We start from the raw sequence: 17647 nt of genomic DNA, 5'->3' as shown, positions 1-17647 counted from the left end.
AGGTTATTTTTGTTATGACTCATTCTGTTTCCTGAAATGTGTAATTGCAAGATCTGGGGAACTGCCTATCATTATGACAGTCTAAGAAAAGCAAAGTATTTCTTTGAGAAAAGACTTTTGACACTTTTGAATTGAAACACGAATACTGCTCAGCACACCATGCCAGAATTTAAGTATGCTCTAAAACTACCACTTAAAAAGAGGGTGATTATACTGTTCAAAAAGGAACAAAATTACAAAGAACAAGCAGGGCTTGAAAAAACAGATAAGAAAGGTCACTCTCAACCCACCCTTTCAAAGAGGTGGGAGGTCCACAAGTACCAACATCGCAGACGTTTTTGGACTTTTTCAATTTACTGTTCAACTGTGCTGATGTGTTTCTCTTATTTTTATTTTCTGTCTTTAAAATTTTTTATTTCTTATATAAGATGTCTCTCTTGGAAAGCGAGGGGGAAGCACACTGGGGAAAACTATGGAGATATAAAAAAAAGACTTCAATAAAATCTTATTTAAAAGAACCAAGTATTTTGTACCATTTGACAGAAGTCAAGGTTAGCAAGTCATTCACTCAACTAACAAATATTTCCTGAGCACTACCATAATGTGCAAGCAAGCTGCTAGGCACAATGAGCTATACCAAAATGAATGAAGAGAGAAGAGTGGGAATAAGCATTTGTACAACATTCACTACTTGCCAAGCTCTGTGCTAAGTGCTCACCAGGAATATCCCATTTGAGCCCCACAACAACCCTTCAAGGAAGGTGCTAATAACATGACACACTGCCTCTAAAGCCAGTGAGGGAAAATAAATGAAATCAGATACCATGTTAGAGAAGGCTTAGGAAGTATCCGGAAAAAAAAACTTCATATTAAAAATACCTTGAAAGAAATGTCAAGGCAAACATGAGATCCAGGATTAGTACGGCTTTTAAATTGGAGGAGTATCTTTAAGAGGGAGTAAAGAGCGTCAGTCAGTCAACATATTTCTCTTTCCATGAGCAGTGGAAAGCATAATCAGTGAAATTCATACAACAGGACTGCTGGGATCCTGAAGCCAAACTGCTTCAATGACAATCAATCCAGTATAAAAGAGATGGAAGAGAATGAAAGGAGAATTGTTTAATTCACATTAGACTGCCGGAGTTTTCCATTTCTGAAACCTGAAGTTCCAAAAGACTTTGGGATCTACAACTCTGCTTTACTATTCTTTGGCCCTGTGGCCTCGAAGCTCAGGGCTTTTGTACTACTATTGGCTCAGTGGACAGAGCACTGGGCCTGGAATCACGAAGACCTAAGCTCAGATTCTGCCTGCAACACTAGCTGTGTGATCCTGGGCATGTCCCTTAACCTCTATTTGCCTCAGTTTCCTTGTCTGTAAAACGGAGGTGATAACAATAGCATCTGCTTCCCAGGGTTGTTAGGAGAATCAAATGAGATAATAACTGTAAAGTATTTAGTACAATGCCTGGCATATAGTAAGCTCTGTATAAATGTTAGCAATGATGACGATTATCATTACTTTCACTACTTTCCTTTCCACCACATGAAAGGGAGGAAAATGACCTGCTCTTACAGGGCACTACAGGTATAAAACCTGACCACTAGGCAGCTACATGGCCTTGAATATGACCTCTCTAGGCCTCAATCTCCTCATTAAGACTTTAATCAAAGGTGATAAAAGCTGATAAGATGGTCTTTAAACTCCATGCCCAAGTAAAATAAAACCCAAGTCAGTGTTCTCCTTACCACCTGAAAGGAACCAAGAAAAAAAGGCTGCAATCCACATAAAAAATAAAAGGGGATATGCCACTAGGTCCCCTATCCTCTCTGTATTCTCTGCTCCTGTACTTCATTCCAGTCTCCATGTGGCAACAAAGGCTCACAGGGAAGGAAGATAGCTAGGGCTATCAGCAAATATGGCAGCCCCTTACCCAGAGTAGGCGCCAGCATTAGTCACTGCCTCCCAGAATTTTCCCTTAGTGGTGTTTGGCCAAATTCCTCCAAAAGGAACCACTCATAAGTCAGAACAGGCTAGACTAAGTGTGATTCAATTCAACACACAACAGGTGAACTGGACTGGACCTTCCACAGCGCTGGAGCTGTTTGAATTCTTCACCATGTGAACTGAGGGGATCTTCGATTCTTGCTACCTAAGTTATAGCAGACTATATAATGGACTACTGTAGTTCCTCATTTGCCTTAAGGTAAAAATTGTTTAGATATGACTTAGAAGTAGATCCTATAGCCTCAGAAATATTATCATGATTAGTAATCACAAAGGGAGTTTTAAAAACTCCATCCATTCTGAAACTTGTACCTAAAATATTCTCAACTCCATTACCAAAAAAGTATCTTTCACTCCCTTGAGTGAGAAGACCCTAGGTTGAAGACCTGGCTTTTCAATTTATAAGCTGTGTGACCTCCTCCAAATCCCTAAATATCTCTAAGACTCAGTTTCTATAGAATAAAGCAAATATTTGTACTTAGTATCTCACAAAATTGTATTTTATAGCTAGGATTGAGTCACTACACTGTCACTCATTTGGAGAAGTATTAGTCATATACAAAAAAAAAGAATTGTAATGGAAAGACAAACCTAATCAAGGTCTCCTCATTTTTAGCTTCCTAGAACTCCCAGAATGTTCCTTCAACTCCATTAATGGGTGGCCCAATTAATGCCATCCAACAACACTCCCTTGGCCAGTGGTCACAATTCCTGCCATTTCCATTCTCCTGAGTGGCTACCCCTGAACTGTCCTCAGAACTCCTCCAACTTCAGAGCTAGTAACTTGGCATCTTCATCTTCTTGAGGAAGTTAGCTCAATGTAAACCAAACTAATCCGTTCATTTCAATTTATTTACAGCTCATTCAAGGCCCATCACTCTTGTAGCTGCTTTGCTGGGGAGATGCTCAAGTTTATCAAAGTTCTTCACAAAATGAGGCAGTTAGAATGGAGCAAAGCCTTCTGAAGAATACAGATGGATTGTCATGTTCCTAGATCTGGACACTAAAACTATCTCTTTTTTTTTAACTATAACTAGTAAGGAAGTGTATTTTCTTCAGTACTGAAAAATTCATTTAATCATTTGTAGGACACTTTTAAAATTGTCCTAGTAATGTCATTATATTGACTGGTATGTAGAGCTAGATAAAGAGCTGAACACCACTGCTTATAGTTTTATAAGACAATTTGCATCTTAAGTAATAATAACTGATCTGTGCATGACCCTTAAGTTAGTTGGTTTTTTTTTAATTTTTTCTGGATTTAATAAATAGAAATAAAATTAGCATTTTCACATACAAAGAAAAGCAGAAAGAGAACTGTACATGAAAATGTGAATATTATATATAGCTTGCCTTCCCTTTTAAGTACATAATAAATTCAACATTTAACTTTCAGAGATGTTCCATCTGACACAATTATTTTCTTATTGCAACAAAAGACTGCATTAGCCTTGCTGGGGACCATATTACACTATTAAGTCATACTGAACATAGAGTCTATTAAAACTCTCAGATCCTTTTCAGGTTAACTGCTAACTAGCTGGATTTGAACTCAGCTCTTCTGATTTCAGGCCCAATGCTCTGTCCACTGCATCACTCAACTGTCCCTTAAAGATTAATGTTGTTGTCATGTTGCATCCAACTCTTTGTGACCCCATTTGGGGTTTTCTTAGCAAAGATAATGGAGTGGTTTGACATTTCCATCTCTAGCTCATTTTACAAACATGGAAACTGAAGCAAAAAGGGTTAAGTGACTTGCCCAGGATCACAAAGATGGTATCTGAGGTCAAATTTGAACTCACGAAGATGGGTCTTTCTGACTCCAGACCTGACACTCTATCCACTGCACCACCTAGCTGCATAATTATTCAACAGTTCTTTCCATTTTTATAAGACAGTCTTTTGAATCAGAAGACCTGCCACTGCCACATACTACCTATGACCCTAAAAAAAGTCACCATCTCTCTTCATCTAAGTTTCTCCATCTGTTAAATAAGGAGAATGCACTACATGACCTATAAGAACCACTGAAGCTCTAGATCTACAGTCCTATTCTACCTGGGCTTGGTGGCTTAAACTCAGCAAAAGCAACTATACGTTCCCCATTGCCCTACTTATCTTATATTTCCATTTTTGTAAAATTCATGATGAACACAAATTCTTCTTGCCAAAGAACCAATCAGCAAAAATCAAATTCTGGCTTCTTTCCACCTCTGATTATCATTGCCATACAGCACAAGGAGCAGTTCTTTTCCTTCTCTGAGTTTCCTTTTCCCAAATAAATCTAAGAAATCTCTTTTTCAAATCAGTATCCTTTACCAACCTTGGTTCATGAAGGTGCTACTATTTATAACATGACTCTTACAGGACCATCCCACACGTTTGCTCTCATCCTCCATTACTTTCATTGCTCTCATCTTCCATATCTGTTTTTTGAAAATGCAAGTTTGGGCAATCAGTTCTCCGTACAACCTACAACACTCCCTTTAGCCAACACTTCACTTGCTCATCAAAATTACTTCTCTGTGTACCTTGAGAATTTCATTTTTGATGGCTGCATATGCTTTTCTGGGCTGACTTCCTATAAAATATTAGTTCATGAAGTCCATTTCCTAAACCCTTTGCAATCTTTCATCTCAAAAGCTAGAATGCATTTCAAGCTACAGCTGGCTTGCCTCTCTTTATTAAAAACTATAAGCTGAAGGGGTCACTTTCCTCCAAAGTTTACTTTCATTGCAACATCAGCACACCAGGTACTTCTTGCTGCTGAAAACAAAATAAAAAGCAGTTGTCCTCATTGCTTTAATGAACTTTTCAAGGACAAAATTATCGTTAAGGCAAGTAACTGCTTTACTGTAGGCACAGAAAAAGAAATCCCGCCAATGGCTAAATGAGTGAGGTCTCCGATCACTTCTACATCACACCTCTGGGCCAAGAATAGGAGTTGTTCCTGGAATACATCATTTATTTTATCCTTCTCTCAGGGTGGTCTATAATATGCCTGGATGACAACTCTGCTTCTATTTCTCATTACTTCCATTCCTGACATGCTCTGACCGTGGGAGACTGACTGCCTCAAGGAAAGGGCAAAACAACTGACAAAAGGAAAAACAATTTAAAGAGGAAAAGATTACATACTGATGTAAATGCCAGCAATTCTTCTTCAGTTAATTTATGCACTGGGTTAGTCTTCTGGAAATTTGTACTGTAAAAAAAAAAGGATATTGATTTCAAGAATCCTAATTACAGAACTGGTTTGATTAAAACACAAAAACAGTATGCCACAGGAATGTGTGCATGTGTGTGCATAAGGAGGAAGATGAAACAAGCAATAATTAACTGCCTACTATGTACCAGGTACTAGACTTAGCATTTTACAAATATAATAACATTTAATTATATGTGTGTGTGCATGTGTATACACACATATGTGTGTGGACATATCTGTATGTATATAACATACACATATGCACATGTATATATATTTATATACATTTGTATGTGTATATACATATACAAGTACATGTACATGTGAGTGTGCATGAATCTATACAGAAAAACATCTATTTCTCTCTGAAGTAACTTAATGCTTTGAACTACAGGAGACCTAACAGTGACTCCAATTTCAGCACAATTTTGTGACAACATCAAGTATTTGTAAGAGGGACTTAGAGCTGAGAGTCTACTATGGAAGAGTTGTCTCATGAATTTATACATTTATTGTGAAAGAGACTTTGAGGACAAAATTTCTTTATTCAAAAAAATTAAATGTAGTTTGAAGCATCTTAGTACATGGATGTTCCCATTATCTTTAGTTCATTCCCAACACAAAAACTAAGACAGTAAAACCTTGTTAACCAGAAGCCTGAGAATGACTATCCTGTTTAAGTGATTAAAAAAAAAACACCTGAAAATGAACCAGAATTTTTTTTAATTTAAACTTCGTGGCTACATATTTTTCTAAAATACATAAGAACACTTTCTTGTCTAATAACTATAACTTTCACATGCAGTCAAAAGATTCTGGACATCACTCAACAGAATAGTATTACTATAGCTATAGAAGGTAAAAGAAATTGCTGTGACTGTGTACACTGACCTCAGGATACAGGAGGGAAGCATTCTTTTTGTTTTGTTGTTAAATACCAGTTCCTAACAGCTTTCTTTGGTTTAGTCTCCTAACAGACAGCTGCAGTGATCCAGTCAATAGACGTTTCTAGTTATTTATAGTTCATATCATTTATATTCATAGTTATTTATTTCTAGTTCAGGATTGTTGTCACTAATTGGGAAAGGGAGGGTAAAACTGATCATAAAGATGATGAAGCGGTATATGCAGCTAACATGCTACACTACTAATTTCATACAGGTTATTCATTAATGGACTAATGTTTGTAGGGTCCAGTGAGTAAGCCAGGATGAACAAAAAAAACCAAGCCTCCTCAAACCTGAAGAGCCATCAGGTGCAAGTCAGATTACACCTTGGCCTCTGAGGAAAGGACTGAGAGTAATGAGTGGAAATTTATGAATGTAAATACATGTTATATATGTATATACATAATATATATATATATTTTATATAATTTAACTTCTTAACAATTAGAACTGTTCCAACGTGGATAAAGAAAAAAAAGGTAATGAATTGCCCAACACTTTGGGGGTCTGAGTAATAGATGATGGCTTATTGCCAGGGTGAAGGGGGCAAAGAAAAAGAGCTAAAGTGATTCCTTTTAAAGTACAGACTGAACTAGTTGGAAATCCTGGTCAGCTATGCAATTCTGTGATTTTTTTTAATTAACTAAGCTTTTCTTATTAATGAACAACAAAAAAATCTGTTTTTTCTCCCTCCTACCTCCACGACCTCACTGTAAAAAAAGAAAAATAAAAACCCTTGTAACAAATGCAAATATTCAAGCAAAACAAATTTCATGTCCAAAAATATCTGCCTCATTCTGCACTCTGAATTTATCATGTCTCTGTCAGGAGGTAGGTAACTTGGTTGTCTAGAATTGTAGCTGGTTCTTAAGTTTTTCAAAGAAGTTTGTCTTTCAAATGTCGTTGTTATTGCATGTTCTCCTGTTTATACTACTTCCCTCTGTGTCAGCTAATACAAGGCTTCCCATTCTTTACATCATTTCTTAGGGAACAATAGCCTTCCTCTTTATTAATAACACCAAAATTTCTTCAGCTATTTCTCAAGCGATGGGCCCTGTTAGCTCCAGGTGTTTACCACCACAGAAAAGAACTGCTGTTAATATTTTGTATCCATCTTGGTTCTTTTTCTCTTTCTTTAATCTAGTTTATCCTCCCATATTCCACCAAGTAAAGAATCACTTGGGGTAAGAAGCATCTCTTGGTGATTGGGAGATGGAGAATTGAGTATACTCTCATTTACTTTACTCAAATATCCCCTTGGCTACTTCACTTACTCTTTTTTTTTTAATTAAAGGTATTCAAGGATTCCCCTATTCATAAGGACTTAAAATGAAAATACTAGTCTTCTCAAATGCCAAGTGTTCATAAGAACACCAATATATTACCTATTTAAAGTATAAAGATTTCCAAGTAACTTACCAGACTCCAAGGACAACAGCAAGCTCTTCAGCACATAAGTCAGGCATCTGATATTGTTCACAATCTGCTAACTTTATCTCGTTCAATACTGTATCATCATTTAGCTCAAGATTCTGTTATGAGGGAAAACAGGAGAGACGAAAAGAGATCATTTAACTCATTCATTAAATGCTTACTGGTTGTTTTATATTATCTTTAATCTTCTAAATTATATTGATTACAGAACAGTTTAAAAAAAATTGACACCCATATCTTCCTCCATAGTAACTTCATCCTGCCCATCTTTGCTCTTCCCCATCTGCCCATCTATACATAATTCTTTCTCCATCTACCTTATCAACTCAAGATGCCACCTGGTATGGGTGCAGGAGGCCTATAGTGTCTTACCTGAGCCATGTAAAGGAATGGTTGCTGCTTACTCTTTTTATTATCATGGAAACATGGACTGTCTTCAATGGCAGATCTTACATTTCCATTAGCCTATGCCAATTCTTTTCTGTCATGATAAGGACCTCTATGAAACACTTCTAGTGGATCACTACAAATTTGAAGACTGATATGTTTGTCAGGTAATGAAAAGGGCTGGAGGGCGCTGGCTTATAACACTAAGAATCAACAAAAGATCCCCTATAATGCTGAATTCGTGCCTCTAGGATAACTAAAGTCTATACGAATACCTTCCATAGTAAGTAAAGTTCTATGGTGTAAAAACATGGGACTTGGAGTTAGAGGCACTAAGTTTCAGTCCTGACTCTGGCATTTATTACTTTATAGCCTTAGATAAGTAACTTGGCCTCTCTGAGCCACATTTTCCTTATTCTTAAAATAAAGAGATTGGAATAGATGATTTCTATGTTCCCTTCTAGTTCAAAATCTATAACCCTATGAAATGAAGGACAAGGGAAAGGGAAGAGAACTGCATGAAGAGAGAGAGGAAAGAATGCCTTTTTGGAAGATAAATGCTGAAAGCTAATAAAAACAGAAGAATTTACTCTATGTATAAGGAAAGATAACTGATGGGCCAGGTGAGAGATATGGTATCCTTGGCAATCTAGCCACTGACGACTCAAAGGAATGTGACACAAATTATAAAACCAGGGAAACAGCCCATAAACACTATGTGGAAACGATAAACTAAAAAGTATATAAGTTTTTGGACACTGTAAAGCAACACCATAATGAACATAATGAGTTTGTGATTAGTTTGTTTTGTTCATTTCCACCTAGGGGAAAGTATCTAGCTAGACTGGTAACACCATATCAATTAGAAACCACAGTGAAGTTAATAAAACACCACAGTTTCCATTCTTTCTCAAACAGAGTATGCTAGAAAATTAAAGAAAAAGATGACCTTTCAAAACCCTTAGATAAAGTAAAAGCTAGGTCTACATTTTTTGCCACCAAATTCAGTGTTCTTCTGCACTAGCCTTCTGTGATTACAAGTGTTAAGCCTGGTAAGATCAGTTATGACCAACTGGCTTCCCTGCTTACCTTTGTTAAATTCTCCAGAGGAGTAGGTGCTGGGCTAAGCTCATCATGTGGAAGGCTGTCCTCTCCTCTTCGTACATCTAGAATAAGCTGTGCCACATAATTTTCCTGAAACCGAGTTCTTTTCCCCAAAGCTCCTATTTAAAAAATAAGATTCAATAAAAGAAATAAGAGTGCTGCTGAGCATGTTACACAATTATTAAAAAAACCATCAAAAATGTTTGCTTTATATGGCTGTAAAAACATCCTCCAGGCCAATAATTCTCAAACTTTATTCAACAAACATTTCCATGAGGAAGCAGATCCAAAAGATCATCAAGTTTATTTCATTCCACTTACTGCCACAACGTAAACTTATGAAATATTTAAATGATACAAGAAAAGAAAAGAATTTAGTCAAATGATCATCTGATCCTAGATTTAGAGACAAAGAGCACTGCAGGCTACCTCATTTTATAGATAAGAAAACTAAGGTTCACAGACTTTAAGTGATCTGCTCAAGGTAACCCAGGTGATAAGTAGCAGAATCAGGACATAAATCCAGGTCCTCTAACTCCAAATCTAATGTTTTGCTTTCCCCCGTGCCACTGTTTTTTCTCTGTGCCAATCACAGCAAGATGGAGAGGGGGAGAGAGAAAAAGGGAAAAAGAGTTTCCTCTAATTCCAGTGGCTTCTTAGTTTGTCCTTCATAATCTGTCTTGATTATAGTCACATCCATGCTAGAGTAAATGAAGGAGAAAGGGAGGGAGGGAGGGAGGGAGAGGAGGGAAGGAGAGACAAAAAAAAAGAGGAGGGAAGGGGAGGGGAGAAAAAGGGGAGGGAAAAGGAGAGCAGAAGGGAAAGTAGGGGGAAAGGAACACCACATTTTTTTTGAGGGGCAACTCACTTCAGTTCAGGCTTTTATTTTAAAATTCATCACTTTTTAAACCATTTTTTCTTTTTTAAATTTTGAGTTCCAAATTCCCTCCATCCATCCACTATTCCCCCACCCACTATGAAGGCAAACAAAATATCCATTATAAAGGTGAAATCATATAAAACATATTTCTATGTTAGCAATATTACCCAAAATAAAAAAAGTGAAAAAATTATACCTCCATTTGCACTCAGAGTTCACCAGTTCTCTCTGGAGGTAAATAGCATTTTTTTGTTTTTGAATGAAAATTTGGAGTCCTTTGAAACTGTCTTGATCAAAGCAGCGAAGTCTTTCACAGTGGATCATCATTACAAAACTGTTGTTACTGTCAGCAATGATCTCCCGATTCTATTCACTTCTCTTTATATCAGGTCATACAGGAGACCACAAATATTAAGCACTTACTATACACATGGCACCATTCTAGATCTTTTGGACAACTACAAGCACTAGTCAAAAATCATTTGTGATGGAACCATCTTGTAAAGAGAAACACCTAGAAATCCTTTTGGTTCTAAAGACAAATCTGCCTCAATTTTCTTCTAGGAAAAGAATAAAGAAACTTGTTAGAAGACTGTTTCAGTAATTCATATCCAGACTAAAGAAGTATTAAGGGGAACAGGGAGAAAAGAGAGACAGAAGAAAAAAATAACTTGTCCTTATTTGAATATTCAAGTTTTTCTCAGTTTGATTTCATAAATCTTTACTAAGCCAACATGTTGCAAGGCATTCCCCCAGGTACTAGGAATACAAAAACTAAAAAAAAAAAAAAAAAAAAAAAAGCCCTGCCTCCAAAGCACTTACATTCCAGGGAGGTAAGGGGAATTAGAAAATCAATAGTGACCCTCTCTAAAAGTCACTTGCAGTACAGTGAGGTGAGGGGGTGGGGGTGGGGAAGGAGTCAGGCGGCAGAAGAGACTTTGGAAAGAAAATAACTCCTTATCTTTCCATCTCTCCTTATACCTCACCCATCTTAAACCTATTACTACTAAATCTTCATAGTGACCTCTAATTTCTTCTTTCTTCAGCACTTTCTCAGACCATCATGTGCTGCTTTGACTTCCCTCTCCAATTCAGACCTTCTAATTAACCAATTTATCTCTAGATTGCCATCTGTCTTTCCTCATCTGTTGCCAAAACATTGCCCTATATCTTTTCAATCATCCATCTCCTTTACTCTACCCACATGCAACAGAAGGAAACTGAAAGTCTGCAGGGCCAATTAAGTACATTATAAATTCAGGCTACCTAGTTTTAACTGGATCCTCCCTATAGCAAGCCATCCTTGTATTTTCCCCATATTTTTATATCCCCATATTTTTTATTATCCCCATATTTTTATTTTCCCCATAATCACTATTCCAAACCTTGTCTTGTCTCTTTAAGCTTCCAGCTCTGTCTCATCTTGACACTTAGTTTACAGGGAAAATTAAAGCTATTTGCAACAAACTGCTTCTAATCCCCTTATCTTCACCTCAAGACCCCCGGATATAATTTCTTACTCTTGATTCCTAGACTCTAGTGCCCTTGATCTCAGCTCTTCCTATATCTTCCAGTAGACTGTTCCAACTATCTTCCCCCCATACTCAATATTCAATCACTCCCTATCTATTGGTTCCTTATCTGATATCTATATGCCCAAGTCTGCCCTATCCTGAACAAATCTTCAGCAGACCCTATCATCCCCCAAGTCAAATTCTTTGACAAAGTTGTCTTCACTCCCTGCCTCCATTTCCTTTCCACAACCTTTTGCAATCTATCTTCTGACCTGTGGCTCCAAGAAGCTGTAATATACACAGCAGCCACACCCTAGTTAACAATCATGGCAGACAAGTTAGCCAGAGTAACCAACAGGTCTCAAACCTATCAGTGAGTTAGGCGGATGTCTATCCCAAGCTTGTGAAGACTTTCTCCAGTGGAATAAATGGATGAGAATAATTTGTGTCAATGGCCATGAAGGCAGCTGAAGCAAGCACCATGCAGCACTTAGAACTTGGTCAAGCACTGAAGATGCCAAGGTCATCCACTGCATCCCAGATCATCTCCAGTAGGTTTGACTTTTGTCCTGCCACCAGACTTTGATGACTCTGGAAGAGAAAGTGAGGCTGACACTATTGGACAACTCTGTTTCACTTACATCCAATTCATGAGCAAGTCAAAACATCACCCATAATGTCATTGGTCCCCTTCAAATATGAAGGACAAACATCAAAAACAGAGGAGAAAACAAACGGAAACACAGACAAGCAAGACAGCTTTGAAAATGTCATGCTGAATTTATCATATACTTTCAAGGAAAAGCAAGATGTATGTAACAGAGATTTGCAATTTCATGTATAACCATCTTTAATGTTCAATTTTGCATAATGAAATGCACATTTTATTTGTTGCTTATTAAATTCAAAAATTTACTAAATGTCAAAAAAGTCCTTACAACCTGACACCCAAACTCTCTTTCCAGATTCATTGTACATCACTCCCCCTCTGGCACTGTGCATTCCAACAAAACTACCTCTCTGTTCTTCATCCATGGCACTCTGTTTCCCATCTCTAGCGATCCTCTATTCCTGAAAACTCTTTTTTTCACTTTCACCTCAAAGAATATCCCCTTCCTTCAAATCAGCCCAACCAACATCTCCTACACAAAGCCTTTCATGATATCAAATTCTAGTATAGTTAGTCCCTCCCTAACAACCTTCTATTTGCCTACTTTGCATCTGTTTGCATTTTTCCTGAACATACGTATATATGTACTTGTCAACCTTATTAGAATGTAAACTCCTCAAGAGTAGGGATTACTGAAGTCTCTTTGTATCTCCAGCACCTAGTACAATACCTGAAACATAAAAAGTCCTTAACAAATGCTTGTTAAATGATTCAATGATTAAATATATAAGTAATGAAGACAATCTGTACTTTAGAGAAGCTCAGAAGCATTTGGAAAGAAAGTGACAAAGATGACAGGCAAGAAATCAGCAGAGTCGAGTAAAAGGTATTTGCTTTGGGTTTTTTTTTGGTTTTGTTCTGAAATAATGAAGGTCTAAACAGGCACAGATATGTATGAAAGCAGGAGGGAAGGAAACAGTGGAAAAGAAATTATGTATGTTGGAAAGAAAGAATAGTTGAGGCTTTAAGCTTAGTGATGTGAGAAGATGAAGCCTCAAGCAGAAGAATTAGCTTCAGAAAGGATGGCTATCTCTTTCCCTGCAAAGGAAGGGATAGAAGAAATACATGAGATAGAAGGGAGTGAAGATGAAGATTTAGAATTACCTTAGCTTGCCTTTCTAAAATGAAGTGCTAGACACTGGACTTCCAAGTGCAGCAGAAGAACACTAAGACATAGCTCCTCAACAACATAGAAACACCAGAGGAGTGGGAAGAAAATATTTCAAAATCTCTTACAGTAATAATGGCCAGGGTGGGGCAAGAGAAGCACTTCCAGTACCAAAGACACTGACTCTGCTCCCACACAATACACTCAAATCCTGGTAATCACCACAACAGCCCAAAGGCTCCAGTTCAATACGGAGTCCCTACAACTTCAAACCTCCAGATAAACAAAGGCTCAGAATAACACAAACCCAATATCTCCCTATTCCTATAGCCAAGGCCCACAGAGTTCACTGTACAATCAATAACCCATAATCAATAACTCAATTTTAGATTACCCTAACCAACCTCAAAGCCCAAGTCTCAACCAGATAATGGCACTTTTAATCACCTCTAGCTAGAATTTCCATCCAGAGTCAGATAAGTATCCCCTCAGTCCCTTCCCCCAGCCCTATATCTAATGAAAGTCTCTAGTATAATGCAAGACTATTCACATGTGCTGAAACCAACATCTATAACTCCAGCCAACAAAAGCCACTGATCACACCATAATCTCTGTAGTCACTTTTACAGCTCCAGCTTCCAAGCCACATTACGCAAGGCTCAAGACTTCAAGTCCAACGGTCACCCCCTATCATGAGGCAGGAGACCTCAAACAGAGCTACTCATAAGTGTCAAGGCTACAGTTGTCAACTGGGATAAAACTAAACCAATTCCCACTACCACTGCCACCCCTTTAATGAGATAACAAACAGATCAAAGAATATGTGTGACAATTTTACTTTACAATTCCACTATGCCCAACATACCAAAGACATTCCTCCAGATGAGAGATTCTTAACTGAGCATCCATGAACATTTTTTAAAAAATATTTTGATAGCTATCATTAATTTCTTTTGTAATCCTATGTCTTTTATATTATGAATTTAAAATTATCATTCTAAGAGGCTCATAGGCTGGCTTCCCTAGACTGCCAAAGGTCTAGGACACAAGAAAGGTTCAGAACCTTACTCGAGGTCTTTTCACATTCCATGGACACCAGTGCAGCTCTAAAGCTATCATTTTTGATATATGCCAGCCCAAAAGCCTTTTATAACTCATTCCCAGATGTTACCTTTTAATGCTATTTCTTGTATGCAATTCATCAACTGATAATATGTTGAAGGTTATGTCCATCAGGTGTCTCTGTATTACCCTTCAGGTCACTAGAAGTCCTCCTTAAACAATAAGCAATGAATATATGTTTGCAGAGTTAAAAATATTGATGACAAGATCAACCATCATAATCTTTAACCAAGTCAACAGATGCAGAAAAGGTCTTTAAAAACATCCAAAATTCATTCATGTTTAAAAAGGAGGAGCTAGAAGAGATAGCTTTCCTCAATAATTAAAAGTATACACTTAAAACCAAGAGACAGAATTATATAGCAAAACATGAGAAGTATCCTCACAAAAAAGGGGCACAAAACAAAGGTACCCACCTTCACCACTTCTATTTCACAGACTACTGGGGACAGAAATGCTATCAATCACAACAAGGTAAAAAAGTACATGTAGAATTGACATTAGTATACCATTGTGTTCCCTACCACATAATACAGCCTTCACAAAGTCAAAATTACAGAATGATTCCCTACAGCAGGCAATGTTTCCCAGGTGTCTGGCACATCATGGGTGCTTAATAGCATTAAGAGAATTGGATGTTCCTATTTGTTTGTGACATTGGGTTTTTTAATTGACCTAGGTAAAATGACAGCAAAATTTACATGGAAAAGCAAATTCTATGGATGTTCAGAGGACTTGCCAATGATACAGTCAGTTCTGGGTAATGACTGATATTTTCCATCCAAAAAAAATTATATCTAGTCTTTTCAATGACAGACTCGAATATTTTTATTTGTCCAGAACATCACAAGGCATTTTTTAAAAACCTGGTGAAAACAAATTTATATGTAGAAGTTGTTATCAAAATTATCAAGGACTGGTCAAAAAAAGAAAGAAACAGATCACTGTAACTGAATGGATGTCCTTGACTTAAAATACACCCAGAGACCGATATTTGAAAAAATATAAAAAACAGTAATTGGGAAGAGGATTCATTACTTAATAAATGGGAAACTTAGATGGTGAAATATCAGGAAAATAAATTGAGAGCAATATCTTATGGCATGTACCACAATAAATTCTAGCAAAAAGTTTGGGGCTTTTACAATCTATAAAAAATGAAACAGAATGCAATTTTATCTCAATTGTACAGGAGAGATAAATATTAATGTGTCAAAAGAAGAAACTTTGATGATAAAACAGATTCTCTCAGTACAAAACTAAAGTATACTCAAGATACATAGCCATGTTAGGGGAAATACCGTATTTTCTGTAATTTCTAAGAAAAAATATAAAAACAAAATCTATAATTTAAAATAAACTTTAAAATATTGAAGGGCAACAACTAGTACTCAATGAATAAAAAGGAGGGTGAGGTTGGCTCACAGCTTTGGCTACAGGCAAAAAGAGCTGTTAACCTCTTTGTCAGGGACAGACTTTCCAGCAATTCCCCCCCCCCCAAATAGAGGATATGGACCCCAGAACCCAAGAGATGATCCTGAAGAGCTTAAATTCTGAAGACAGGAGAGAGAACACAGTAAAAACAAGGGAGTCTTAAAGCCAAAACAATATAATATGTAGCAGAGAGGAAAAAGAGATGCCCAGCAGAGAAGAGTCAACAAAAGCCAGTTAGAGTGTCCTGAAGCTAAGATTTTTGATTGTTTGTGTTGGGTTGATTCAAAACCTTTGGTCTTGGATTACTAACAGTGCTAGAAAATGCCTTATTGCTCCAATTTAACCCAAGATGAGGATCTTGTCTTCCCAAAACTCATTTGTAGAACTGCCAAAAAAAAATTTTTTTTTAAGCATAGGGTATGCAAAAGTAAAGGTTAAAGAACACCCACAACTTTCCCAGCATCCCCCCTGGTTGGCATACAAATGAAATTAAACAAGAAAAAAGTTACATGAAAAAAATACTGTTATTGACTTCCTGATCCACATCCTTGCCTTTATTATGTCACAACCACACTGACTGGGTCTTTCATCCAGCCTCAACTGTACCTTCATTGCAGCAAGAGAGTCAGTCCTGTTACTGCTTCCCGTTTGATTCCCCAACTCCCTCCCCATAGAAGCTATTCCAAACCTTCTCTTCAGTCCACAAGCCTCCCCTACCTCCCCTCTACTTTTACTCCCAAAGCGAAGACTGCCTCTTATTTGTACTGAGAAATTTGAAGCTTTTCAATGTGAGCTCCTTCTCCCTCTAGTCTCATCATCTCAAAACACCTTCCCTTATCTCCAACTTCTTTTCCCCCAGTCTCTAATAAAAGTGGTGCCAAGGGCAACTTTGGCATGTGCCCTAAATCCCATCCCCTCATTATATTTTCCTCAAAATATCACCTCTTCCAAACTTCCTTATTTCTGTCAAAGATGCCACCATTCTTGCAGTCTCCCAGATTCATAATCTTGGCATTATCCTTGACTCCTCACTCTCCTTCATTAGCCATAGCTAATCATTTGCCAAATCTTGCCATTTCTGCCTTGACATCATCCTATAACATCCCTTCACTCTGACCACACACACACAACCTAAGTGGGAGCCCTCATCACCTCGAGCACAGGCCTCTATGATAGCCTCTTAATTCATCTCCCTGCCTACACACAGTCTTTCCTAACTCTAACCCACCCTCCACAAGGCCGGCTGACAAAGTGCAGATCTGGTTATATCACTCCCCGACTGAATGAATTCCAGCAGCTCCATATTGCCTCTGGGATAAATATAAACTCGCCTGTTTGGCTGTTAAAGCCCTTCACAATCTGGGCTCAAACTTTCTTTCCAGTCTTGCCGGACATTACTCTCTCTCCCATAATCTGTGATCTAGCAAAACTTGTCTTCTCCCAATTCCTCACATGACACTACATCTCCCATCTTCTTGCCTTTGCAGGGACCCTTTCAGATGCCTGGAATACATCTGTCCTCATCTCCATTTCAGGGAGTCCCTTTCTTCCTTTAAGATGTTGTTCAATCACCAACTTATGTATGAATCTTTATTTTCTGATCATAGGAACTGCTACCACGGTCCCTTCTAATCTACTTTGTTTATTCACTTTGTATTTATGATGTATAATTTATATACGTACTTGCTGCTTCCCACTGGCATACTGGCTCCATGCAAGCAAGGATTATATCATTCTTTGCACTTATATTCTTAGTGCCTAGCATTCTATCTGGCACATGGTAAGCACAGAATAAATGTTGTTGATTGACTGACACATTACCTGCCAAATGCAA

At 37.6% G+C, this 17647-nt stretch overlaps 1 protein-coding gene across 3 annotated transcripts in view; it reads right to left on the bottom strand.

Moving 5' to 3' along the window:
- TTC27 (tetratricopeptide repeat domain 27) overlaps nucleotides 1–17647 on the bottom strand; it is a 235452-nt gene that overhangs the window by 162393 nt on the left and 55412 nt on the right. For all 3 annotated transcript variants that reach the window (XM_072634136.1, XM_072634137.1, XM_072634138.1), the window contains 3 exons: nucleotides 9071–9204; nucleotides 7580–7692; nucleotides 5144–5210 (listed from right to left, as the gene is read on the bottom strand). In XM_072634136.1, the coding sequence (XP_072490237.1) occupies nucleotides 5144–5210; nucleotides 7580–7692; nucleotides 9071–9204 (314 nt within the window). The remainder of the gene's footprint in view (nucleotides 1–5143; nucleotides 5211–7579; nucleotides 7693–9070; nucleotides 9205–17647) is intronic.

The sequence above is a fragment of the Notamacropus eugenii genome, chromosome 1, assembly GCF_028372415.1.
Source record: "Notamacropus eugenii isolate mMacEug1 chromosome 1, mMacEug1.pri_v2, whole genome shotgun sequence".
NCBI lineage: Eukaryota > Metazoa > Chordata > Mammalia > Diprotodontia > Macropodidae > Notamacropus > Notamacropus eugenii.
This window is presented reverse-complemented; position numbering and strand designations above follow the sequence as displayed.